Source organism: Aulonocara sp. 'chitande type north' Nkhata Bay, linkage group LG15 (assembly GCF_057382095.1).
Source record: "Aulonocara sp. 'chitande type north' Nkhata Bay isolate Kocher_YH1m ecotype deep benthic linkage group LG15, A_spYH_male_GT1.1, whole genome shotgun sequence".
NCBI lineage: Eukaryota > Metazoa > Chordata > Actinopteri > Cichliformes > Cichlidae > Aulonocara > Aulonocara sp. 'chitande type north' Nkhata Bay.
The window spans coordinates 19,940,281-19,967,952 of record NC_141358.1 but is presented as its reverse complement, the minus strand read 5'-3'; the positions used below and the strand labels follow the sequence as shown (position 1 = coordinate 19,967,952).

Genomic DNA, 27,672 nt, shown 5'->3' with positions numbered 1-27,672 from the left:
CTGAATAAAGGAGATGTGCTTACAGCTTCAAACATGTGACACGCTGCAGATGAGCTTCATGTTTTCCTCTTTTTGAACTGTATATACAACAACAAAAAGGCTGCTTCAAGAAAACTGTGTGAGAATTTGTGACCTCACCCAGCTGCACACTGCCAACTCAAAGGTCTTGTTTTATCATAGTGTCGCAAAACTCCAACTGTCATGTTTTCCCTTTAACAAAATGGAAACGACTGCAAGAGATGGTTAATATGGGAGAAAAACTGTAAGATCATTCTGCTTTCTCACGGTCCATTCAGCGTGTGCATGTGCGTTTCATCTTGAAAACTTCTGCCAAGACTTTACTTGCGTGTAATTTTTTAATTATTAGGCCCACCTGCCCTGTTATGATCCAGTCCCTTCCTGCCAATATAAATGTTTTGTACAACTACATTTCAGTTTGTAAATGAGAAATGCATTGCAATTACATACTTTTAAAAATGTCAGTGTACAACACAAGATACACAAATGTCTCTTTTTTTGTCATTTATAAAAACAAAATAAATAAACTGTGATGGAAGATGATTTGACAGTATTCGGTCTCCAGTTATGTGCTTTAAGACTTGTCCATGATGCACAGTCGAAGATCAATCCACTGAATTTCTCACACAATAGTCACCAGTAACACCATCCCTCCCAGACAGTGACATATTATCAGGAAATGTCTATTGTGTCCACTTCCTCTCCATAACATGCTGGTATGCATTTTCCATTCTGTAGGATTCAAATTCCTCACCTGCAAAACAAAGAAAATAAATATGTACTTTATCACCAAACGTTTAACCACAGCTTTTTACCCTTTAAATTGTTTCATATCTTGAAAATCCACTTTAATAGGATCATTAGCAGTAGCGGCTCCTGAGTATAAACAACAGTGGGGCAGACATTGGCTCTGGTGCCGAATTGCTAACCACACCCATATTTATTGTGACATCTTTGGGCAGCTACATTAAAAAAAACTTTAATCATATTACAATTAATGATTATTACAATATGAATCTGTCTGCAAGCAGCAACAGATTTTCTTTGAATATGTTAACCGGATATAGTGCAATAGATGAATGTCACAAGTGACTGAAAAGTCTGTCTTATCCAATATACACAACACCAACTATCGAGGTATAATACGAAGAATAAAACTAAGATAAATAAGGCATTTTTTTCTTTTTAGCAGGTTATTTAGTCTTGACTATTGGATAAACAACACAAAAGGTTTTGTGTGTAATGTCAATCACAGTTTTATTGAAATCAGAATTTCATGCTTCAGTTGCTTTTCGATTGACAGCATTGCCAGTGCCTTCAGTCTGTCCTGTGTCCTTTAATGCCTTGAGTCGTTTGAGTGTGTAAAAGCATCATTCAGACTTTATGGTCATCATGGGTTCAGTGATCAGAATCCAAAGTTTAGGAAAACATCCTGTAAGTTGTTTTTATTAAAGGGCTCAAACATGCGCTGCTACACATCCTGAAGTCAGGGTTTTCATATATGAGTGAGAGCTCTGATTGCAGCCGCGATTTATTCAACATTGAATATGCATCAACTGCCTTCCCCAGTTCCGCTGTTGGGATGCGGACTAACATGAGAGCTAACAGTTCTGCCCCTCTGTTACTCCTGCTTGTAGTTCAGATAACTGATGACAGAGCAACACGATGAATACAAGGACACGTGGGTGTTGACCTGCCCTGCCCCATACCTCCAAATTTGCCATTAAATTGAGAAGAACACAAAATTACTTTCAGATAAAAATGATCAAAACAGAATACAAAACATAAATAATAAATTGAAAGGCAAGTAATTAAATATTAATCATATTTTAGGACTGATTTATAACACAGCAGAGAAGCACTGATTCTGTTATTCTTTGCTTCAGAGCAGACGAACTCAGCTGGTTTTCTGTTAGTGTTTGCTTCTCTCTTATGTTCTACACGTCTTTTACGGTATCACCATAACTGACACGTCGTTCTCAGAGAGCAAAACTATTACATATTTATTTTAGCGCAGGCCATAAAGTACAGGGGAAAAACTCAAACACCACTAACTCTGCATTAGCGTGTTAAAACACGTATACACTGAGAATTTGCCCCTTTTTAAAGTTATCAATCAGAAAGAAATTTAGAAGCCACTGAAAATCTCATTCAGGGCTGTATCATGAACATTCAGGGGGGCAACAGCCACTTTGATTTAAATACACTGAAAGACTGTTAAACAGTTTGCTTTTAGACATCGTTCTCTGTTTTGGTCATTTCCTATTTTCCTCACTTGTTGCCTTTGATCTTCTGGATCTCCTTGGAGCTGAGGAGCAGCATGCCGTTCTTGAAGCGGCCCACCTGACCAGAGGGGGCTGCGCCAGGACCCGAGGGTACAGTTGTCTTCCTGTTTCTGACAGAGCAGTAGAAGCAAACACAGGTTGGAGCCACAGAAATTATAAAAAATAAAATATTTTATATTATACTATAAATATACTATATGAAAATAGTATATTTTCATATTTAATCACTAATTTTTGGAGAGTTAGGATGAATTCTATGATGGGGAAGTATTTCATTAACAATAATTAAAGTTCATAATTAAGGTAAATAATCAATGATATTTAAGAAAGGTGTGACTTTATTCACCTACCTCTGCTTACTCTTCTTCTTCTTTTTCTTCAGGCCCTAAAAAGAAATAATTTATGCTACATTAAGAACAGCAAATAGAAGTCATTTTCCTGTAAGTGTGACTGGCCTGAAAGTGCAGGTCGTACCAGCTGAGCCTCCTCCTTTTCCTTCTCTTTCTTCTCTTTGATTTGCTGCTGAAGTATCTTATAGTTCGCATATTCCTTTTTAGGAGGCTGATAGAGACATTAAATACATGAAAATTGGGCCATAAAAAAAATCTGCTCTATAGCAAAATTTAAAAGTTGGATTAAAATGTTGCTCTTACTCTGGCTCCCAACATGACCGCTCTGTCCTGTTCAAAAACACGCTGCTCCTCCTTCTTATAGCCTGTAATTCCAAACCGATGGACTTCCAGACGAGCCTGACCCCAGCACACAAATACAGTAAAAGCCAACAGAAATCATGTAGATATGAAGAGCTACATGACTGCTAATTATATTTTTCAGAGAACAATAATCTACAGCTATATATATATATATACACATGAACAAAACATGGATTCCAATCTTGTGAAGAAGCAATAACAAAGTAAATTGAAGTAAACTGTGGTGAAACCATCACCTTTTCCAAATTGAGTTCTCCTAGCTGGTCGCTTTGCTCCTTTTCTGCTATGTGAAGGGCCTGGAAGGGATGACAGCAGAAACCCAAAGGCAATGAAGACGGGAGGAAAAGGAAAGTGATGAGAATCATTTCTGACAGGAGGATCTTTAAAGGAGGTTTGCTGGAGGTCAAACAGTAGGATTTAGCAGGTTTCATAGTATCAACTGGAAAACAAGTTTCCAAGATGAAAATGCTGTAAAATGAACTGCAACAGCTCCTAAAAAAATGCCTGTGACAAGAGGAGATGACTGCATTTCCTATTAAGCCTATTGGCACAGAAGCCACTGCTGCTGATCCTTCTATAGGTAGCATCCATAACTCTGTTTCTAATCTACTCTTTCTGCACATTTAACCCCCCAAATTGATAAAAACAAATTAAAACAGTTACAATTACGTTGTTACTTGCATTACAAAGGTTTGATTTTAATTTGGGTGTGTGAGGAGGTAAAGGGTGGAGCGATCTACAGCGTTACAGCTTTAGAGCAGTAGTGATATGGACATTACCACTGCGCTCTTTTCCTGTTGTGCTATAAAAAAATACAATAAAAATTTAAAAAAGTGCAAACTGCACAAACATCAGTCTGCTGCTAACAGAACTGCAGCTTTGCAAATATCTGCACAGACAGCATGCTAATGCTAGGCCAGCTAAGAACCCAGAGTGGTGATGAAACTGAGTGAATGTTGACCCAGCCCAGCAGCCAAAGCCTGATCTTCAACAGGTAAAAGTCACACCCATAGACTCAGTTTCTACGTGTTCATGTTTCTAAAGAAGTAGTTAAGTAATGTACTTTTATGAAAAGTAACAAGAAAAATGTGTAATATCCGTAACGACTCCCAACACCAGTTGCTAGCTGGATACAAGATTTTTTTTTTTTTGCACACCATCAACATGAACTGAACTATACCAGCCTCCAAACAAATATAGAGAGCCACAGTAAGCTCAAGTACAACAGACTTACAGGTGTTTTGTTGGGGTTTGGTGTTGACTTTTTTCTTTTCTTTGAGGGGTCTTGAAATGTGACTACCTCCACCTGGTTCACTTGCTCGAAGGCTAGAAAATGGGATGAATCAGATTAATGAGTAAAAAAAAGAAAAGAAAGAAAACTTAATGACTCACAGACAAAAGTGAAATGACTGAGGGTGTTATATACTGTTGCTATGCTGCCTACCCGTTTGCTCAGCCTTTCGTTGTTGCTGCTGCTGCTGCTCAGCATCATGTTGCTCTGCTCTGTAGTCTTCAGTGTCACTGCATATATCCTTCACTGCAGGGAGCTCCTCTTCTTCCTCCCAATCTTCGCATCTTTTTCGTTTTTTCTTCTTCTGAGACTTCTTTTTTGGTCCTGATCCTACATCATCAATCAACAATATGATTCAGAATCCAGACCCTGTAACGTTTTGTTTACATGACTTGGCCATGAACTCTGGTAAAGTCAGTAACACAAGAAAGTAGCAGACACCTGACTTTTAAAGTATAGGTAACTTTGCACTTCTGTAGCAAAAACTAAACTGCAACTAATGCAGTCCAGCAAAGCAGTATTAAAATAAATCTCTTCCTGCTATCCTTCTATCTCAAATCACCCCCGACACTTGCCGTCACCACTCAACCAAACCTGCTTGTGCCCTGTCCACTGATACATTAATAATGACAATGTTCAGGATTTGCATTAACTTGATCAAAGAGTCACAATATAACTTTATGAAAATGTCGAGAATGCAGTTTGTGGTGCTGCTTAACTACATTGCATGAACTATATTTGTTTTTATCTAGACTGCACTACAGAGAAGAGGAATGAAAGTCAGTAGGAGTAAGACAGCATACGTGTGTGAATGAGAGGGAGACAGATGTAACAGTGCAGACCTAATAAGTTAAGGTAGTGAAGGTGGCTCAGTTTTAACTATCTAGGTGCATAACAGTCAGTGCATAACAGAGGTGAAAAGGAGTGTAGGTAGGGTGGAGATGAGTGTCAGAGCTGATTTGTGACAGAAGGATAGCAGCAAGAGTGAAAGCGAAGGTTTAAAAAACATTAGTGAGTCCTACTATGATGAAACAAAGAGACTAAGCTCGAGGTTGCAGAGCTAAAGCTGTTGAGCTTTTCACTGGGAGTGACCAGAATGGACAGTATTAGAAAGGAGTACATCAGAGGGACAGCTCGGGTTGAGCAGTTTGGAGACAAAATTCATGGATGTAGTGAACGAGGACACGTTTGTGTTGGTTGGTGTGAAAGATTATGATGCTGGAGGTAGCTGCGAGATGGAAGCTGAAGCAGTTGTCAGATGGAGAAGCTTTTTATCAAGTTTCGACACTTGACTTATTTTTAATTTTCATGCTTTTTTAATCTCGGTATGCGAATCTCAGTATTTACTGTATAATATAATACGCTGTCATTTACTCATGTGGTTCATGTACATTAAAAATCACCAGTGTTGCTTTTCTGTGTTTTTTTATTATAGCCATGTGAAGCCCTTTGAGTTGCACGTTTATATGGATGGTGCAACATAAGCAAAGCTGAGCTGAGCTTTGTATACTAAGAGAGTTTTCTGCCATTTACTGGTATAATATTCATTTTAGGTGACAACTCAGTAAACATGAGCTAACTTTAGAGTAACTATTCTGGCTAATACAACGAAACATGTAACATAATTTAAAGACATTTTTCGATGCTTCTTTTCCTTGCAAGTAGACTCATGAAACATAATATTATAACCAACAAGTAATAGAGCAAATCTCAAACACAGTACCAGCCTTTAAAGTAGCCAGTAAAGCTAACATTAGCCAGCCAGCTAACCACACTTACCAAAGTCATAAAGCTTGTCCAAAACATGCTCCAGAAACAAGCAATCTTCGTCTTTATTCCCGTTTCTTTCGGACCCCATTTCGTGCTAATAATAAGCAGAGTAAGCGGTAAAAATGAGAGCTTAAGTATTGTCGCTAACTTGCTCGTTTCAATGACAACAGAGCGCACATGGTACATGCAGTGCAACCCGGCATATTAGTCCTGTCCGGCCACCGTAGGTAAAAGAGGGAAGGGCTAAAATGCTGCCACGGAAATGCCACTTGTTAAATACGCCCATGTGAAGTTTTCAGGTGTTGTTACCAGCTAACAGTGTGATAAGAAGAGACAGGACCGTGCAAAATAAACGTGCACGTATTAAGTTCGCTGGATGTATCGCTCGTGTGTTTGTAAAGTGTGACATGGCCTCCGAAGCTGTTTATTCGGTAGGTATGCAGGTCTCAGCCAGCGGGCTAAGCTAGCTCAGCTCTCCGCCCTCGCTCGGTGACCACTATTTGACATTTGACATTTCATTCAAACGGTTTCGTGCTGAATTGTGCACGTCTGCAGCGACGCAGGCTTAAAACATGCGCTAATTTTGTGGTTAACGTGGGAAAAATACGTTTAACTACAAGAATGGGTGGTGTGATTTCTTAGCGGAAGCTGGTGATTTAATTTAACGTTGCTGTGTTGTGTTTGGATGTAGTTGGTTATGTTGTTGGGAAAGTGTGTGTGTGTGTGTGTGTGTGTGTGTCTAGATCGGATCACTTTAATTTAGGTAACGAACTGATTTCCTACATCGTGCCAGTTTCTTTGCTCATATCCCTGAAGTTTCAGGCTTCAAGCTTTCAGACAGGAGACAAAATGTATGGCCTCATGTTTTATTTCCGAGAAGATTTAAGCGAAAACTACTTAACTTTGGAGTTGCACTAACCCTGTCAAAAGAAGAGCCCAATGTCAAACTTCTATGAGGCAACAGTTGCGACAGTATTTCCTAATCCTGCTCCTCATGGTACCAGTATCTGCTGGTTTCCTATTCAGTTTCACTGTGGTGGTGGGGGGAATAATAAGCTACTCTCTCATGATTTGTGTGTACTGCCCCTTTAATCACAAGTGAACTTAATGCGTTGGTTTAACATAAAAAAAAAACGTTAAAGTGCTCTAATAAAGCTTACTGTATTCAAGCACTTTTTTTTTTTATAGCAGATATTACCTTATGCACTTTGTTACTTTCAACCAGTGACTGCTTTCAACATACTGGACCGGATGTGAGCGTTAATGAAGCGTGTGGTGCTCTTAATTTTTAGTAAAAAAATATTTTTAATGCCATATTTTTTGCACATCTAAAAATCATAGAACTAAAAATAACTGTGGCATGTGTTTGTTCAAGCTTTAAGAATGTGCCAGTAACTTAGAGCCCTGATGTGTTCATGCACATCAAAGTAAAATTGGCCTATTTTGAGAATGAAAATTACAATTCCAGAAATCACTTTTTTTTTTTTAATATATACACACAATACTGGTAAGCGAGCAGCGTTGACGCTATAAGTATATGTACATGTCTGACACGCTGTCATAGTTGTCATAACCAAAAAAAGTGCAGGTTTGTGTGATAATTTTGGCGTCCATTTCAGCTTCACCCCTAGAGGGCAGTATTGCACTTTTTATTTCACAGTGGATATTTGTAAGTGCTGCTCATTGATTACGTAAAGAGAACATGGATAGGAAATTAGATATGAGGTATTGTTTGAGCTTAAACGTTAAACAAGATTTCCAGCAGCAAATTTGACACTCCTTCAGTGGTGTCAAGAAATCTTTTATGCTTAACAAAAATTTTGAATGTGGGCTTATGTGAATGTCGCTTGTTTGTGTCAAAAATGCTGCAGCACCGGACAACAATTTTTACAATAAATGCTGATGTCGTGCATTGCATGCCACATCTGTTTGTACATTGCAAACATATCAACTGTCAATTTTTCACCTCTATAGGATTTGTCTGTGGTTGTCTTCACTGTCGCTCATGTTATATAAGTGAGAACTGTGAGTAAAGCATGTTTCTAATAGTGCACTTTGTCCCTTTCTTAATAGCATAGAGATCCTATGCTAAAGAAGAGAGATGATTTTGAGGATATTCTGGAGGAGAGGAGGAACTCCAGTGACTTAAGATACGCTCTCAAATGTTACACTCCTGTTCTTTACAAAGGATTGACTCCATGCAAAGTCAGTGAGCTGAAGCAAATGGTGCTGCAGTCTGATCAGCTGGGTTATGTCATCACTCAGGTAAATTGGCTTTCTGGTTATACCTGGTGGATGTATTTTTCTCTTCAGTTCAGAAAATTACATTTCTCAGTGAAAAATGTCTCCTGCACTTTCCATTCTTTAACGCATTTATTTCAAGGGTTTCTGCAACAAGAAAATGTGTGCAAGCGAGCTAAAGTAACAAGTTTTACACAGCTTTAGAGTTGAGCACAGACAGGTATGAAGCTCAGCACAGTTAACCACATAATAAAAGTGCTTCAGGAGACACCGACACCACAAACGCAGCTAAGAGGCCCAATTTAGTAACTCAAATGACCTTAGTTTAAGTGTAGAAAACACATTTAACCTAATTGCAGCTACAGCCACCTGTGTCTGCAGCATTCTTTTAATCATGGCAACCCTGACTTTACCTTTAAGCTTAAATCATGAAGATTGATCTGCTTTTTGAGCCAATCTCCAGTGGCTATCAGAGGAAATGTAGTTTGTGCCATGCACTTTTTAAAATTAACACCAGTACTAGCATTCAAGGACAGCGTGGTGTTTTATGACACAGTAACAGGAAATGGTTTCTAATTTATTTTGAAATATTACCTTATTTCATACAGTGAAAACTTCAAAGTCAGGAGCTACTACAAATAGACAAAGTCCAAAGTTTTCTCTCGAGTTTATAGACGAAGAAAATTGACAGAGAGGGACAAAAATCATCCTGCATTCTTATTGTCAGAAATGAATCACATTTACATTTTTTTTTTTTAAGCATAATTTGTTTTAACATGTCTTTGTTTGTAATTGATTTATTTTGAATTTGAGGTTTCTAAAGAGAAGGGCATGACCACAGATGAAGTCACTGGGGAGGCGGCAGCCATCTTGGAGGAGATGGCTCAACGCTTGCAGCTCAGCACGGTTCGCTTCTTCGCCTTCACTCTCTCCAAAGTCTTTAAAACCTTGTTCAGGAGCATCTGTGTCAACGAAGAGGGCCTCCAGAGAGTGAGTGCGGGATGATAGCTCAGACAGTTACTCGAACTCGCACAGATTCACTTAACTTGTGCTTTCATTGTCGTTAGCTCCAGCAGGCCATTCATAACCACCCAGTAGTACTCCTGCCCAGTCACCGCAGCTACATGGACTTCTTGTTGATGTCGTACATCCTGTACACCTACGACCTGGCTCTACCTGTTATTGCTGCTGGCATGGGTAAGCAAAGGAATGAACAAGTGTGTGTATATGATGGGCTAGCAAATTATTAACTACATGTGTATCAGCTCGTCAGAGCTTGCTGTGTCACAGAGGTCTTAATTCTCCTTGACCGTATGTTTTAAAGATGGGTTTATAATACACCACCAGTATTTGCACATGAACTTTGCATTTCTCTGCAGACTTCATGGGGATGAAGGTCGTTGGGGAGATGCTGCGGATGTCTGGAGCTTTCTTTATTCGGAGGTCTTTTGGTGGAGATAAGTTGTACTGGGCTGTCTTCTCTGAGTATGTCAAGATTATGCTTAAGGTGAGGAGGCGGCTTCATTAGGATTGTGATTTGGAATGAGTCACATTTTTGTTTTTTTTTGTTTCTGTATTTCTATACCATTTATGTTCCTCTTTATCTCCTAACCTTAGAACGGATATGCACCAGTTGAATTTTTCCTAGAGGGCACCAGAAGCCGAACGGCCAAGTCTTTGACTCCAAAGTTGGGTAAGGCTCAGGTTTGAGCACAGAGGATCTCTCCCAGGTTATTAGTGAAAAATGTAGATCTGAAGCTGTTTCTTTAAACATGTAAAAGTGATATGGTTGCAGATGATTTTTCTAGCCGTGTGTCACCAGAACTTTATTCAGCAGTAAATGTACTTTTGGCATTTATCCTTGTCTGTGTGTCCTCCTCCAGGTCTGTTAAATATAGTGATGGACCCATTTCTTAAAGGAGAAGTGTTTGACATTAGCTTGGTCCCCGTGAGTATCAGCTATGAGAGGACTCTGGAGGAGGCGCTTTATGCCAGGGAGCTGCTGGGTGTGCCAAAACCCAAGGAGTCCACTTCAGTGAGTAACATGAGACCTGTTTACTGTGAACATAATATCGTTAATTCATAATCATAGCAAAGCTGTTGAAATCAAAAGCTGTAGTTGGCAGTCTCGAGTGCAGAAAGTTATTTATTCTGGCATTTTGGAAGTGTAAAGCAGCTAGTCTGATTACTTGAGATCAAAGACATCTTTTTTTGTTTTTGACTGACTTGTATTTCAAAGAATAGTCTGAATGCATATTTCACTTGCAGACTTGCCAACACATACTGTATGATAATAAAACGCAGAGTTGGTATCGGAAAATGGGTCACGGAGACTTGAGCGTGTTGAGTAAGTGTAAGTGGGTCTTTCTTTGTCTTTAAAGACTTATTGTAAATCACTCTGCTCTTCTTCTTCTCGTCTCCTTTGTAGGGCCTGTTTAAAGCTAGAAAGATCCTCAGTGAAGACTACGGCAGTATCCACGTATACTTTGGCCAACCTGTGTCTGTAAGAAGTTTAGCTGAAAGCAGAGTTAACCGCAGCCAGTTCAACCTGATACCAAGGTACTGTTTTAATTTAAATTCCATTTGTAGTCTCAAATAGCTCAAATATCTCTATTTTCCACTGATTTTAACTTTTAGTATTTTGTGAAAATGACTCAAATCCAAGCCATGACTTGGCCCTGTGTCATTTGCTTGTCTTTTTCCTTATTAAATAAATTTTTTTGGACATTTTATTATCTTCTGTACTTGAATAGTTATAAAAACATTATTACTATCCGTCAATATCCATGCTAGATATTTATAAAGTTTTGAATTTGGCCTCTTTCTTCTCACTTTAACGAGTGTCTTGTGGACAGTGCTCACATTTTCAAACCATCTCTCTCTTGGTTAGCCGTACACATTTTGTATTTATTTAACTAAAGAAGTAGTTTTATGTTTAGGCTCGTTACAGATGCAAAATATAGTACCGACTAACTTTGAGCTTTATGATTCCAGACATATCCCCACGAGACCCAGTGAGGAAATCCTCAGCTTTGTGAATGACTCCGCCTACAGGCTGGTGCGAGCCCAGGAGGAGAACATGGTCCTGAAGCCTTGGGTCCTTCTGGCCTTCGTCCTGCTGCAGAAACAGGCGGCGGAGGATAAGCAAGGGACAGCACTCGATGAGCTCACTGAACAAGCAGTGTGGCTCAGGGACCTCTCTCGGCACTACGGAGCCTTCCTCCACTGGCCGGGTACCGTATGAGCCCAGTTATCGGTTTTAGCAATAATGAAAACTCTATGTACTAAAGTGAGAGGACTAACAAGAGGCCAAATCGAACAATCTTGATATAAAGTTCATACAATCTTTTCATGGCTGTGTGCACATTGACACATATACATGCAGTCCTCAGGCTGATGTTGGTAAGATAAGTAAAAGTTCAACATGGATAAAAGCAGATTAAGAACAGATTAACATTAAGAAATACTCAAATGATGTGAAAACATTTGTACTAAAGTTTTATTTCCTTTTAGGTCAGGGGTGCCCAATCCCGGTCCTCGAGAGCTACCGTCCTGCAGCTTTTAGATGCATCCTTGTTCCCACACACCTGAATCAAATGAATGGCTTGTTATCAGGCCTTTGCCAAACATGATGGCATGCTGAAGAGGTAATCAAACCATTTGATTCAGCTGTGTTGGAGTAGGGATGCATCTAAAAGCTGCAGGATAGTAGCTCTCGAGGACTGGGATTGGGCACCCCTGTTTTAGGTGAAGTGCAGTCAAGAGACTTGCACTAATTCAGACAGTTTTTAGGAACCTTGTAAAAACAAAACAAGGAGATTCTGATCTCAGGAATTCGCATGATAAGGTGGGGCCAGGTTTCACAATGAACTCACCCGAAACTCTAGCTGATTGGGACCCACACCCAGTTTCACACCTTGGCTCAGGCGATTAGAGGATCATCAGGGGGTCCTTTTGTCCCTCTGTGGGGGGTTACTCCCACTAGGTTTATATCTGGGACTCTCCACCATTTGACCTTAGAACTGAAGAAGCTTCTCGGATGAGAGGTGAAACGTCTTCAAGCAACTTAAAGAAGTCCAGACGCTTTTCTTTGCAAGCTCCTTTGACTACGATGACCTGGATGACTGTGAACCTTCACAGACAAAACAAGGAGAGATGCAACCTTAAACATAAACCGACAGGGGTAGAGCAATGCATAGGGATGATGTGATATTGATATGCAGCTCAACAACGTGGGATTTCCATCCCATCTTTTTTTTTTTTTTTTTTTCCCCTCATCTATGATTCTCTCGTTTCTTCAGACCACATACCTCCCTCAGAGGTTGTTTCCTCCAGTCTTTCCCTTCATCGAGGTCTGGTGAGGATCTCTGAGGGAAGAGTCCAGCTGGCATTGGAACAAGGTTTGTTTTATCCCGGGTGTTTTTATTTCTCAATGTCAATTTTTTTTTTTTTTTTTAATCGTTCTAATATTAGCCCAGTCATAAAAACACGAGCTAAAGACTACATTTAAATAATCTAGCTGATACTCAGAGTCCAGTACAAATAATCAACAAAGACAGAGGCCAGTCAACCACAGGAAAGGACGGCTAGATTTATTTATTTTTCTTTCTAATCTGACTCCACTTAAAACACAGACAATTAAAAACTGTTTACAAAAAAGGAAAACATAAGTAAATGAATGTTAATTATCTCTTGAAGTAGGAGGTCAACAGGTGCCCGGAGAGACTCGCAGTGCCATTACTCCAGAAGAGGAGCTCCTAAACCAGGCAGTCGTCATACTCTCCTGCGTCTCCTACAGGAATCAAGCACTAAACGTCTTCATCCGACCGGCCCTGCTGGCCTCAGCCATCCACACTGCTGCCTCCAACCGGAAACGTAAGACTGCCACCACTGTGCTACTCTCAGCCTGCTCAGTCATTATGAGTGCAGGTAGAAATACAGGAAAAACAAGTAGTACTACTGTTAGTTAGGACACCACAGATTAAATCTACTTTGTGTAACAGGAAATGGGAGCTAACTGTTGATCTCGAGAAAATTCCTTTTCAGTTTTTCCAAGTAATTTTGTGCCAACTGAGCACAAGGTTAAAAAAAAAAAAAAATTAAACTTATCTGATGAAAAAAGAGGTTTTTAAATGTTCTCTTAACTTGAGCTGACATCTATTTTTAACGCGGATGTTTTTAGTCACAAAAGGGAAGACGCGACCATTGTGACAGTTTACAGTTCAGGTTTTTTTTTGTTTTTTTTGTTTTGTGGTTTTAGATTCTGTGGAAGTTCTTAATCTGTCAAAAGTTTTTATATGGTATGATAATTTAATCTTTTTTTAATTGTGAATCCATATTGCAAAGTCAAACTAACAATGAAAAAATAAAAATCTAAACTCAGCTGGCAGCTAAGTGTCTTTAAAAAGTCACTTAAACTCAGCCTGTTTATGCTGGCACATTTGCTATGATGCAGATGTAACCGTGAAGCTGGACAAGTTCAAATACTGGGGTCAAAAGCAGTGGATGGTGCAGAAGAGACTACAGACAGGGAGGAGTGGGTGGAGATGACTGTCAGGTGTGATTTGCGATGGGAGGATAGCAACAAGAGTGAAAGGGGAAGGTTTCCAAAATATTAGTGAGACCTACTATGATGAAACGAAGAGACAGGAGCCCAAGTTGAAGGTGGCAGGGGTGAAGATGAGGTTTTCACTGGGAGTGACCAGAATGGACAGGATTAGGGAGGAGTGCGTCAGAGAAACAGCACAGGTTGAGCTGTTTGGACACAAAGGCTGAGATGGGGGAGGGAATATGGAGAATACTGGGGATGGAGGGGTACATGATATGCGGTGGTGACCTCTGTATGTGTCTTCCAGAGGAGATCTACAACGGCTTCAGCTTCCTGAGAAACATGTTTTCTAATGAGTTCATTCTCTGTCCTGGAGCTACTGTACAGGTGAGACACATCTTCTCTGTGCTGGTGTACTCCAGATTAATTATGAATAAATTATTGTATGGTCATTGTGACACATTTCTCTCACCTCCTGTTGTCTGGCAGGACTTTGAGGAGGCCTGTTACCTGCTGGTGAAGACCGGAGCTCTGCAAATAAACCAGCAGGAGGTTCTGATCACCGAGAGAGGGCACAGGACTTTGGCCTTCCTCACCAGTGTTCTCGATCCATTCTTACAAGGATACCAGGTGAGGGAGATGCATACACAGCGACACAGTGTCGTTTTGAACACGAGTTGGCTGGATCGTATTTTGCATGTAACAGGTTGGAAGAGTCAGTCCTGTATTATGATGTCAAGTGCATGAAAATAGATCAAAGAAAAGCAGTTTGGTTCAAATGATTAAAAAACAAATTATCAGATTTGAAAGGAGATTTATTATAATTTATAATTTTCTCTTATATATTGTATTTAAATAACAACGTACGGTATGATAAGAAGGACACCTCAATCTCAACCATATAAATTTAAATTGTGTAATACACTGGGATATTTATAATTAGATCTGTTAGCTCCTGTTTATAATTGGAGCTATTTCATTATATTTTGAAACTTTGTAAAATACCTTAGGTTTGTGCAGATGTCCTCTAGAGGGTGCTGTTGACTCATCAGTCCTAACAGTTCCTTGTTTGCGTTTGTGGTGGCAGGTGGTGTGTCGGTTCCTGTGTGAAGAAGACTGTCTGACAGAAAAACAGTTTATTCCTGCTGTCCGGAAGTTCATCATCAAACATCTTCTCACAGGTTCTCTCTTTAAAAATGTTTCTTATTTCTACTTGTGATTTTTATTTTCAAACATTCAGTACTCTATGCCAATGATTACATGTTAAGTGCTCATGTGTATTTCCAGGTAGATTAAGGTATATTGAAGTGTTGTCATCGGACCTCCAGAAGAATGCTCTGGCAGCTTTGATAAGACTTGGAGCTGTGCAGAAAATCAAAGGGTATGTTGGTTTTACTCACCTGCGTGTCCCATGTTGGTTTGATCGGCTGTCTGGCTATCCCACCCTTACACCTATGCCCTTTGTGTGTGGGAAATATTGAGCTCATTTGTATAATGTGATCAAAAGTCAATTAAAACACAGCAAGAAAACCAAAACCTTTATGGTCAGAATAAAGTGGAAACCACAAAGCTTTTTAGTTTTACTCTTTTCATTTCATCCAAAAATATATTACCTCTCTTATCTGTTATCTAGTCTGGCAGATGGTTTGGATTTTATTTGCTTTAGTGTTGATATCATTCCTCTAATTTCTACTTCCAGCTCACAATGCCTCTGCAACACTGATTTTTAAGAAATGTAGGAGGCATCCCTTTAATATTGGATTATCCAGTGAACGCTATAAAGTGCCACTAGAACTACATTTTAATTAAGTCTTTTTTTTTTTTTTTTTTTTTTGTCTTGAAAGTAACAACTATTGCTTCAATGTTTTTCCTTCAGAGGCGAGGAACAGGGGACTTTAAAACTCAACAAGGTGATGTTAAACTCCTTGGAAGACACTCTTGGTAAGAAATAAGCTGTAAGTTTGTGTCTAAATAACCAGACTGCATATTTGTTGGGTTTGCTTTAAACCACACATATTTTCTGTCCCTACAGGAGGAAAACTCCCCACTCAGAAATCTGTTGTAGCTCACCTCTAATTCAGCGACCCCTATTAGCCGAAGGGCATCGCGGACGGTCAGGGCAATGCGCTGATGTCGCTCTGCTCCACGTGGTTTGTTACGAGTCGTCCTGGCCTACTTGCTGTGTTCTGTGAGAGATGGAACAAAAGACTTGCCATCTGGAGACAGCTCAACCCTGCGTTTAGTTTTTTTTTTTCTTTAATTTCTCTCCTTGCCTTTTTTCCAAAATGCTTCTCAGATTCTCCTTTTAAAACCTTTTTTATGAATCTACATAAAACCACATGATGAGTGAAGCCTTTGAAGGTACACTGCTGAGCTTCTTTGGCTCATTCTGAATAACGGATCTTTTGCTTATGAGCGACCTTGTGAAAGCTTCTGAATGTGCCATCTTCACTCAGCGTAGAGGCCATTCTCTGTTAATGCATTTGAAATGTGTTTCTAACTCTGAACATGGCTTTTGTTTTCCTCACTTTGCTTTTTCATTCAAGCTTTATGTTTGTTAGCTGTTAGTCACTCCTATCCTTTTGAGCACTTTTTTTTTGAATACTAATGTATTCATGCTGTGTGGTGTGGGCCTCTATCCCAGTTGTATGTTGTGGTGCTGGTTTCTTTGTTTTCTTGAATTTGGTGATTATGTATTTGAACTTTGGGTAAATATTTTAGTACCACATACTACCCGTCTACCCACCCATCCTCAGGCCTTTTTGCCAACTCTCCAAACTACTTGGACAAGAAGTACATATGTCTTTGTTTACACAGTGGAGACACTGCTACAAGTTCAATGCCAGGGTCATCAAGTTGCCAAACTCCATATACAATTGAAGTTATACTCAAGCATTACCAGCTGTACCAAAGGCACAGGTTTGTGGGAAATAAATTCTTGAGTCTCGACTAGTTACTGAAGTTGCATCATAGTATCATTGAGTTTTACTTATAGTATCTAAAAGGAGAATAATGTTCAGGCTTTATTTATATTTAAAGAAGTGATACACACGGGGTTTGTTCCTTACAAGGGAAGTAAGAAAATTCATAGAAGGAATTTTCAGAATATTTTCAGTGGCTTATTCAGGACTCAGGATTACACACGATTAGCATGGTAACATTTTTCAGTGAGTGTTTTTTATTTAGTTTTTGTAGTTCAAGTTTTCGAGGTAAAACTAGATCATTTATTTTGTCGACTCCTATCTGTGCACTCCTGTTACCTTAGAAATCCCATCAATTCAACAGCAGCAGATTTGAGTTCTTGCTGGAAAATGCTTTGGAGGCAAAGAAAAACGGTACAGATTGGTTTAACTATGAGCAAAGCCAAACCAAATTTCATGGAAATTGCCATCTGTGTTACATTTGAGCTGCAACTTAACAAACAATAAGCACAGCTTTCAGTGATCTTGTTTGTGTGCCTAATGTCAAAGATTCCTGCAAAATTTAATGGGAAACAAAAGGTAGTACCCTATTTAGGTTTGAGTATAAGTAATGTGCAAAAAAGGCAGTAAAGAACTTGACAAATGTCAAAAAATATAGATTGGTGCTGTAGTAGAATAACTGTGGGCCTAAAAGTAAATGGGGGGGGGGGGGTTGTGTAACATTGACAGCCAAAGTAACAAAACCTTGATATGCAAACAGCTTTCTATGATGCATAGAAAAGTTGTACGTAAAGGAAGACTTAAATGAGGACTCTCAAAAATGCACTGTAATAGCAGAAGTAGTGGGTTACTTACACATTACACCTACCTATACCAAAAAGCTCCTGGTGCACATGATTGTGCTGCTGTTAATGCCAGAGGAGGTTTGGATCTCAGTCAGCAGAGTGATGGTGACTATTACTGTGCCTCAGCATTTGGAGAACCCACATTGCTGTATTAGGGTATGTGGTCTGACATAAAACCACTTACAGCTGATTGTGGAATATGTAGGAGGAAAGAAATTTCACAAACAGACTTGTTATATCTGTGGCATCCCATTAAAGTACCACTCTCATTCTTTTTCAAATGTTTGTATGGGCAGACTGAATAACTGGATGGTTGATTTTAAATACCTGTAGCAAAACGCCTTGCTTCAAAGATTAAGATGTGTGGCCCAATACTTTTGTCCATATAGTGTCTGTCAGATTTCTGTGGTTTGGCAAAAAAGAGAAATCGCAACATCTTCAAACTTTTCTGCACTAAAGTGTTTATTCAGCTTTATTTGTTTATCCGTTGGTCAGATGTTGAGCTTGTAAAACTTAAAGTGAACTTTAACCTAAAGAAAAGTTTCATTTCATTTCATTACGCCGACAAAAGTTCAAGTTTGTGTTCTGCGTTTGAATTGTTTTACTTTCTCACCTCAATAACAGCTGTCAAATAATGTCTAAAGATCAGATTTCTTCCTGTGCATTTACATTTTATAGCCACATTATTAGATACATTCATGAGATCCAATTCATTTGAATCTATCAGCTGGTCTTTTAAAAGCTTTTCTTAATGTTGTCATAATGCTAAATCTGGTTTATGGTTACTTTTTTTTTTTTGCTGTATAGTTGTTTGCTGGGCTGCATTACTTTTAAGTATTCCTAAAATTTAGACCACAGCATTTCACTTAAACAGTATTGGATTCCATTAGACTGTACCTAATAATATGGTAGGTCAGTGTACAAGGGCCTTTTAGTACTAAATGTATAGGCTGGTTAAATGGAAAAAGTATGTTAATAAAACCTTTTGAAATACAGTTCTCGTCTCTGAAATTGTCTCTTCTGTCGATAAACTGGGTTGCGGGATGAAGATGATCCAATTGATTAACATTCACTCCATCATCATCCTCCAACATCCAGCGTTTGGTGTGATAGTCGGTTCTCTTGTGGCTCAGATATTGAGAGAAACTCTTTGATCATACCTGATTAAAAGATCAAGTGAGCATATGTTATCATTGCTGATGTACTTCCATAAACTTTAATCTCAAAATGTTCGGCTTCTTTCTTTCGGTCTACAACTATCCCTGTGCAAATCTCAGGATGCATGACTTTGGCTACCAGTTCACATCGCTCTCATTGGTTGTTGACTTTTAAAATCAAAATTTACCAATATTCAGTTTTAAGCTACATTTGCACACGTATTTTAGACCTCTGAACAGTTTCTTCCTATCACATAACCACTCCAATGGATACATTTGGACAATTTGGGCTTCAGTACTTTTGTCAAGGGATGCTTTGACATGTAGACCGGAGCAGCCAGGGATCAAACTGCTGACCTTTCCATTGTTATAACCTCGACCCTCTGAGACCAAACAGAAGCTGCATGCATGTTTACTGTCAGTCTAATATCAAACTAACTCGACAGTGTCTGTTACTATGCCCACTCCCTAAAGTCCTGCCTTCTGCTCTTTAGAGCAAACTGTCTTTTGTTCACGTCACTGAAGTTCTTGTAATTGTTGGGTTTTTTTGTGTTTTGCTGAGATCACTATTGCATATATATGGTAAATGTATTTGTATAGCGCTTTACTTGGTCCCTAAGGACTCCAAAGCGCTTTACACTACATTCAGTCATGCATCCATTCACACACACATTCACACACTGGTGGTGGCAAGCTACATTGTAGCTACATTGCACTGACAGAGGCGAGACTGCCGGACACTGGTGCCACCAGTAGGCAATGGGTGAAGTGTCTTGCCCAAGGACACAATGACCGAGACGGGGCTCGAACCGGCAACCTTCAGATTACAAGACAAACTGCCAACTCTTGAGCCACGATCGAACGAACCACAAACCGTAACTGTGAATTGGAATATGGTATGCTGCATGCTAACAGGTTACCTCACAGCTCACATTCATTGATTTTACTCAAACAGCAGAGCACCTCATAATAAATATGTATTCTTTAAAAAAAATCTGTCTTGCTCCACAACAAAAGTCAGCAGGGTAAAAATTACTTTTGAGAATTTTAAGGTCACATACGTCTGACCAGATTTTAAGATTTGTCAATCACATCTCAGAGCTAGAATAAACCTTGACTACATTTGTTTGAAATGTTTTACAAAATCCCGCAGACACAGAACAATGTTGGCATTCAGTTGCAGCGGTCCTTTTGATTTATCAGCTTGTTGCATAACTTTGCATGTCTGCTCTGGGCAGGTGTTAAATATCAGAAAGCGACTGTCTGCTGCATCTGGAAGAGATGCTGATGATAGTGGTGAGTTTAAATAAGATCAGTCCATGTAGCTGTGGGCGCTGAAACCAAAACAATAAGCTGGCAGACACTACAAAGCCCCATAAAGCTGAGGGGACTTGCACAGTCAGATGGCAATCTTAACAGAGGCAACTGTGCATAGTCACTTCATCCTTTGCTAACATGATGGTTGTTTAGAGCAGCTATAGAATCATCCATCCTTGTATCCATTTTCTTATGCTATTCCAATTCAGGGTTACACTTAGACTGAAGCTTACTCCAGCTGTCACAGTGTGAGAGGCAGGGTAAACCCTGAATCTATCACAGGACTAAAGTCTACCACAGGGATCAATCAGATTAATTGAACTAAAATGTCCAGTTGATCAATAACATGGTGACTGGGTACAGAGCAATAAAGATGGTGCCCTGGGGTTGCCTATATCAGTAGTGCCATGACTTTTGAATCAAAAGCTTTTAATTTGAAGGGATTTCTAAGGTCTTTAGCAGAAGAAGTGAAGGTACACTGTTAAAACGATTAAGGGAACACTTGATTATCACAGTATAACACAAACACAGTTAAACATCAGGGACATAAATTTGTCCAGTTAGGAACCCTATGCTTTGGTGCAAATGATTCAGGATGCACACGTAGTCCAGCTTCTCCATGTCGCAGTCCTCAGCACAGATCCCACTAAAAGACAGCAGGACCTCACAGAGTCTGTTGCTGACAGTTTGGTCAGAAACACATGAATAGCTGGCTGGAGGGCATTTTGTGGCACTCTGGCAGTGCTTCTCCTGTTCCTCATCACACAAAGGAGCAGATATCAACCCTGCTGCCGGGTCAATGCCTTTCTACGGCCCTGTCCAGCTCTCCTTGTGAACTGATTCATCTTCTGGTATCTCCTCCACACTCGTGAGAAAGCAAACCTTGACTGAAAAGATGTGCCATCCTGTAAGAGCTGAACTACCTGTGTAACCTAAATGGGCTGCAGATACCATTTCATGCTAGTAGTGAAGCTAAATAGAGAAAAATCAGTTAAGATAAGTAGAGAGCAACAGTGGTTATCTTGTTCTTGCCTCATTAGTAAACCTGGAGAGCATAAGCGCAATAATTTGTGCTTCCTAACTGAACAGACCGACATCCCTAAAGCTTAACTGACTTATTGTTACGCTGTGACGATCAGGCGTTCTCTTAATTTTTACGAGCAGTGTATATATTTTGTGTGGTTTCGTGTCCAAGAACAAGAAAGTTAGAAAAGCCATGTTATATTTTGTTTCACACACATATACACGTGAGATATATATACACGAGAAGCTCGAGAAATACCAAGGGCTCAGAGAAGAGCTCGAGAAGATGTGGAGGGTGAAGGTGACGGTGGTCCCAGTGGTAATCAGAGCACTAGGTGCGGTGACTCCCAAGCTAGGCGAGTGGCTCCAGCAGATCCCGGGAACAACAGCGGAGATCTCTGTCCAGAACAGCGCAGACCCTCAAGCTCCCGGGCCTCTGGTAGAGGACCCGAGCTTGAAGGATTGACTGCCCACAGGGGCGAGTGGGGAATTTTTTTTTTTTTTTTGAAAATTAAATAATTTTTTTTTACATTTAAAAAAAATTAATCTGTACTTCAAGGACTAACAGTAAGCCTCTCTGGCAATCCCCAGGAGATCTGGCAGTGCTGAAGCAATTACATTACACTGCATTAGATAGCCAGTCGTAACAGAGTATAATAGGTGGAAGCAGAAAGAGCTGCTTCATAAAATCTACCTCTTGGTGTCAGGCTTGGCTCTCTCTGAGACTTCACTTCATGGCACTTAGTTGATGCATGGACACTACCACGCTATCGCGCGCACACACTATCACAGCAGCATTTTTCATCATGTTTTGTGGCTCTGCTGCTGAGTAAGAGACTGCTGCCAGCAAATCCACCACTTTCCATCCATATTGCTCTTTCTTTCATACTCAGTCTCTGACAAATTATAGGTTCATCTAAAGTTGCCATACCAAATTGCTTATACACACACAACTCCAGTCCATCCATTCAAGCAACCGTCCATCCATCCATCCTCCAATCCTCCCACCCAGCCATTCCTTCCTCCTATTTTCTTTTTCTCTTTCTCTCCCTCCCGTCTCCCTGGTGGTGGTGTATTACAGTGACAGCCATAGCCATATCAGCACTTTATCTGGTATATTATGACAAGCTGTTATTGAAAAAGGGGCACATACACACACACATGCAGAAGGGCAGAACCCAAATAAACTGCTTTCTGATCTGTGGCAGCTACTGAGGGTAAAAAAAGGACGTTTCTGCTGTTTTATAACCATAAGTACAATGTTTTTATTACTTTTATTTTCCCTAAAACTGACCTGTTATTCCTTTACCTTCTCTTTGTGTGTCTCTGTGCATGTACAGGGGTGATTGAGTGCACACGGGCCTGGCGTTGTGCCCAGAGGGGTGTGTGGAGGTCTATATGTACAGAATTGATTGAAAGAAAAAGGTACCCTGGTGTATAATGTTTCAGCAGTTAACCTTAGGTAATAGTAGCCTGATGGATTCAGCTCATTTCTTCTAGCAGATCCTCTTCATCAGCCCTGCACTGGAGGCTTGAAAATTTACATGCAGTAAGGGGGACCAGCGCTCAATGTCAATTCTGGGGACTACCAGAAATCCCAGAAGAGGGTCCTGAAGATCGCAATTAGTACACATTTAAAGGTTTTCCCCAGTCACACCCTATATAGAAAAATGCCGCAAGCTGAAGTACATTATTTCAGGATTCTCATCATGAAAAACATTTCTGCTCTCAGTATTTTCCCTTCAAACCACGAATCCCATTTTTAATGACACAAAGACAAGAAAAAGTGCTTTCAGAGGCCACTTACAGGTGAAAACTGTTCATTCCTCAGGAACTAGAATCAAATAGCATCCATAAGTCACAAAAACTCTACAGCGAGCTGCAGCAGTTTGAGGGAAATTGCACCTATTGGAGCTTTAGGAAGTCCCGCAGGTGCACATTTTAAAGAAAAAGTCACTCAAACCACTGAGCTTCTGTTTTTCCGTTATTTTCCTCAGGTGTGCCAGTCACAGGAGGCCTCGCATTAAGTGCTTCAATGCCCAGTGTAATCACTTATTTAATGCTGAGAAATGGTAGGTCCATGGGGACAATCTGCTGCCTCAGAGTAGCATCAAACTGTTCCATAAAATCACTAATATTTCATGTATTAGATATTTTTTTGCAAGGCCTTAAGAGTTCTGGAGATTGATCTCCTTTTAGTGTAAGGAGTGTGTTACTTTTCATCCATCAAACAAAGTACAGCTACCTAAGTACAAAATGACAGTAAGTACAATTTGATAAGGACAATACTTTTTTGGATTATTTTTTACTTTAAACATCTACTATAGCAGAAATGTTTACTATTTTATACAGCCTTTATTTGACAACCATTTTCATATGAAAGATATATGAAGTACAAAAAACAGTATAAATAAAGAGTTAGTTTTTTTTTAACTCTTTACAAAAGGCAGAAATTTAGTTTGGACTCCTTTAAAATTCCAAATTCAAGAAATCTTTGAAATCACGTGAAAGAGAAATTCCATATGGTTTCACCTGAATAATAGAAAGAGGACAAATGGACATATATTTACCATACCAGCTTTATTTATAAAGCACTTTAACATAAAAACAGGGTTCACAAAGTGCTGTACATATACAAATAGCATAAGCAAAATAAAATAAGATCAAATCAAATCAAATCAAATAAATGAGTGGGGGGTGGGGGGCAGGCCATTAAGAGATTTAAACACAAATAAAAGGACTTTAAAAATGATCCTAAAATGTACAGGTAGCCAGTGGAGTGAAATTAAAATGGGGGTAATGTGCTCAGACGTTTAAAAGACGTTATGCAGCGTGTTGCACAATTAAAAAAAAAAAGGTTTTTGTTGATGAGCCTGCTTTCCTCCCAACAACTGGCCACCACCTGATTGTACATATTGTAGTTAAATCTACCCTGAGCAACTATGATGTTATAATTCTGCTTAGATGCTCTGCTTTTACCTTTATATGCATAGTTTCACACTTAGGTATTGATAGGATATAAATACTTCAGTTTCTTTGACTTTAAAGTAAATCTTCAAATGGGAAGCAAAAGTATATTTTTTCCTAAACACACAGAAACAGGATGCCCTGCTGTGCTTTTTAGCTGCAAAACTCACTGAGGCTCAAACTCACTGCTGGTACTTTCCCTACTTTGGAACAGAAGGGTGTTTGGTGATTCCAGAGAAAAGCCACTGCCAACAGAAATTAACTTTTCACAGTTTATACTTCATGTGAACAAATTAAAAATTAGTACCAGCACTAAAATGTATCCGACAGCAACATCTGTGGTCTTGTGTGGTTAGTTGGATATTTAATATACTGAGTATTTGACTTTCTGTGTACAATGTTTAGCACTAACCACAAGGGAGACACACAGGCTATTAATCTGGGTTTTTTTTTAAATCACCTATACAGTATATCTGCATCGTAATACAACAAAAAAAGGGTTTTTCAAAGCTTCATCTTCTCCAACCAGTGGGTGACACCACGGTGTAGATATTCTTTTTTCTACCGTCCTGTGCTATGAGCACAAGATTTTATCTGACACTGATGTGAGAGGTGACAGTGTCAAGACAGTTAGGCAACTTAAAGTGATACAACTGCAGTATTGCATTTTGTCTATGATGACTAATGTATTCCTCTTGTTCTATTCAATAATGCATCAAAAATAAGCTTTTATGAAATCAGTGATTAGTGATAAATAAAAACAGCTGTATTTATAACTCTATTTGCGTAATGCAGACATGCTTAGATCTAAAATGGGTAGCTATATATCAGAAATGATTCGTAATATGACTTGATATTCTGAACAAAGCATTTGCTTTCACACCAGAGAATTCACACATGCAAACACACATACACAACATGTGTTTATATGAGAACAGGAGTACAAACGCACACACATACAACCATTCCTCTCCATCTCAGTGGGATTCCACAAGCTGCCAGTTCTTGACAGCAAGATAAATAATAATCCTCTGATGGATGCTGCTGTGAAGTGAAAGCTCAAGGAAGATTTAATAAAATCCAATAGAATCTAATTGAAGTGGCATGAGAGTGTGAGTGTGTGTGTGCATGTGTGCAAGTATGTCAGCAAAAATGCATGTCTCTGCATGTGTTTGTAGTGGGACTTCCTTTGTAGATCAAGGTTTGTAATTTGAATCCAGATTTTCAAACTTGAGATTATACAAATTGATTCAACGAGCACATTACCTGACAGGTTGTCATCGTCAGGTATTCGTTATAGCTTTCTCTCCATGTTTGTAATAATCTCCATAATAATGACTTATGTCCATGGGACAAACTGATGCTATCTTCTGTTCATGCTTCTCTGTTGTTGTGCTTTGATTCTATACTGGATTGAATTGAATTTAGAATTTTAGATGACACATGTGGAGAAAGTGTTAAGAGAAAGATTTTTATTGGTTTCAAATAAAAGTCTCTGATATTCTGAATCAAGAAATCAATATTTCAAGTATCCTTATGCATTTAAACCTTGTCCCAATATCCCTCTTCCTACCTCACTGCATTTTGAAGTAAAGAGCAACTTTAAAATATAGAAATTTCTCTCTTATGTTGAAAACTTTGCACATTTCTGTAAAACTAAAACATGCAAACTCACAGGAAGAAGTTAACAAGTCATTTTCTCAGAATATGTGTGCATCAGCAAAACCACACAAAAAATGGCCAAATATTTCATTAACCTTGGTCAAACCAGGGAGCATAGTCAAAGAAAATCCCCAATAAAAGTTTAGTGTGAAATGAAAAAAACATTTGTGTTGTTTGTGCAATTTCAGTCTTCATGTTATGAAAAACTAACCATGTCCTGCTTTAGTTTTTACTCCACAGAAGTATAAATATTCTTAACTAACTTGAATGGCTAAGTGAGTACTGGCATTAAAATATTGAATTATTCCGTACATATTTCAATATATTAAAGTTTAAAAAGTAGGCTGAATGATCCCTCTCTGCTACTCCGTCTTTGGTCATTTAAAAAAAAGTTTCACATGATACAAAGTGTAAATTCAAGGTATTGAGGAAAAATGTAAAGTGGGGTATTTCAATGTAGATTATTAACTTCATATTATTTGACAGTTGGGAGTCATGTAAGGGAAATCTCCTGTGTTGATCTAAAAAAGTAAAGAACACTACTGACGTCTGTGAAGGTTCTCAGTCATCCAGGTCATCGTAGTCAAAGGAGCTTGCAAAGAAAAGCGTCTGGACTTCTTTAAGTTGCTTGAAGACGTTTCACCTCTCATCCGAGAAGCTTCTTGGAATATCATTGGAGAGACCAAACAGCCACTTCACAAGCGCATGGCACAACACAGAAGAGCCACCTCCACAGGACAAGACTCAGCAGTCCATCTGCATCTTAAGGACAAAGGTCACTCTTTCGAGGATGCCAATGTTCACATTTTGGACAGAGAGGACAGATGGTTTGAAAGAGGAGTGAAAGAAGCCATCTATGTCCACTGTGAGCGACCATCTTTGAACAGAGGCGGTGGTTTACGACACCAACTCTCTGCCATCTATAATCCAGTTTTGAGATCCCTTCCCAGACGCCTTAACGCCCACTCACATCCTGGGCCATCTGACCTCAGGAATTCGCATGATAAGGTGGGGCCAGGTTTCACAATGAACACACCCGAAACTCTGGCTGATTGGGACCCACGCCCAGTTTCACACCTTGGCTCAGGCGATTAGAGGATCATCAGGGGGTCCTTTTGTCCCTCTGTGGGGGGATACTCCCACTAGGTTTATATCTGGGACTCTCCACCATTTGACCTTAGAACTGAAGAAGCTTCTCGGATGAGAGGTGAAACGTCTTCAAGCAACTTAAAGAAGTCCAGACGCTTTTCTTTGCAAGCTCCTTTGAACACTACTGACATTTACAATAAGCTGCCTTGTTTTAAAACTTACACCAGACATCAGATACACCTTGCTAGTGCTGGGTTGGACCCTTGTGGTATGGATTCAACAAAGTGCTCAGCTGGTGCTGCTTTGTTGGGTGCACATCCATGACGTGAATCTCTTATTCCACCACATCCCAAATGTTCTGTTCTATTCTATTCTATTGGATTGTGACCTGGTGACTGTGGAAGCCATTCGAGTGCAGTGAACTCATTGTCATGTTCAAGAAACCAGTTTAAAATGATTTGATATGGTGCATCATCCTGCTTGAAGCAGCCATCAGAAGATGGGCACTCTGTTGTCATGAAGGAGTTGGTCAGCAACAATTGTCAGGTAGGATTTTGTGTCTGTACACAATAATATACAAACTTTTAGGAAAACAAATTGATTTAATTTGAAATGAATTGTGGGTGGAGGCCGTTTGAGTACAGTGTACTCCTTGTGACAAGTAGATCGGCATTTCCTGAAACACTCAGACCAAAGTCAGCACTAAGTTCAAAGACACTTAAATCACATTTCTTTCCAAATCTGATGCTTGGTTTCCACGTCAACAGGTCATCTTGACCATTTGTGTTAATGAGCAGTTGAGCAGGTGGCCGATGAGTATATACA

The 27,672-nt window shown here is 39.4% G+C and overlaps 2 protein-coding genes across 4 annotated transcripts; one reads left to right on the top strand and one right to left on the bottom strand.

Annotated features, from left to right (window-relative positions):
• Positions 1-530: 530 nt before the first annotated feature.
• fsaf1 (40S small subunit processome assembly factor 1) lies at positions 531-6,324 on the bottom strand. Of its 2 annotated transcripts, XM_086264862.1 has the most exons (9): positions 6,087-6,323; positions 4,461-4,637; positions 4,251-4,342; positions 3,253-3,312; positions 2,957-3,052; positions 2,778-2,864; positions 2,654-2,688; positions 2,294-2,413; positions 531-772 (listed from the first exon to the last, which is right to left on the bottom strand). In XM_086264862.1, exons 1-9 carry the CDS (start codon positions 6,163-6,165, stop codon positions 769-771), a joined length of 750 nt encoding a protein of 249 aa, XP_086120988.1. In that variant the 5' UTR covers positions 6,166-6,323; the 3' UTR covers positions 531-768. The 2 variants fall into 2 exon arrangements, with proteins under 2 accessions (XP_086120988.1, XP_086120989.1); XM_086264863.1 differs by lacking the exon at positions 531-772 and having other exon boundaries at positions 2,290-2,413; positions 6,087-6,324.
• gnpat (glyceronephosphate O-acyltransferase) lies at positions 6,322-18,627 on the top strand. Of its 2 annotated transcripts, none has more exons than XM_086264861.1 (17): positions 6,322-6,508; positions 8,151-8,342; positions 9,132-9,308; positions 9,386-9,515; positions 9,698-9,825; positions 9,936-10,011; positions 10,202-10,353; positions 10,747-10,877; positions 11,313-11,551; positions 12,620-12,718; positions 13,020-13,193; positions 14,174-14,253; positions 14,356-14,496; positions 14,954-15,047; positions 15,154-15,247; positions 15,743-15,807; positions 15,899-18,627. In XM_086264861.1, the coding sequence occupies exons 1-17, from the start codon at positions 6,485-6,487 to the stop codon at positions 15,940-15,942; spliced, it is 2,040 nt and encodes a 679-aa protein (XP_086120987.1). In that variant the 5' UTR covers positions 6,322-6,484; the 3' UTR covers positions 15,943-18,627. The 2 variants fall into 2 exon arrangements, with proteins under 2 accessions (XP_086120987.1, XP_086120986.1); XM_086264860.1 differs by having other exon boundaries at positions 13,017-13,193.
• Positions 18,628-27,672: the final 9,045 nt, after the last annotated feature.

Bases quoted from the DNA above. Each gene is read 5' to 3' on its own strand.
- fsaf1 (XM_086264863.1), bottom strand. From the start codon at position 6,165: ATGGGGTCCGAAAGAAACGGGAATAAAGACGAAGATTGCTTGTTTCTG. The intron at 3,313-4,250 runs GTAAGTCTGTTG...CATCCCTTCCAG, and splicing joins CAAACCCCAACAAAACACCT to GCCCTTCACATAGCAGAAAA. The intron at 2,689-2,777 runs GTACGACCTGCA...ATTTCTTTTTAG, and splicing joins AAAAGGAGGAGGCTCAGCTG to GGCCTGAAGAAAAAGAAGAA.
- gnpat (XM_086264860.1), top strand. From the start codon at position 6,485: ATGGCCTCCGAAGCTGTTTATTCG. The intron at 10,012-10,201 runs GTAAGGCTCAGG...GTCCTCCTCCAG, and splicing joins GTCTTTGACTCCAAAGTTGG to GTCTGTTAAATATAGTGATG. The intron at 14,497-14,953 runs GTGAGGGAGATG...TTGTGGTGGCAG, and splicing joins CATTCTTACAAGGATACCAG to GTGGTGTGTCGGTTCCTGTG.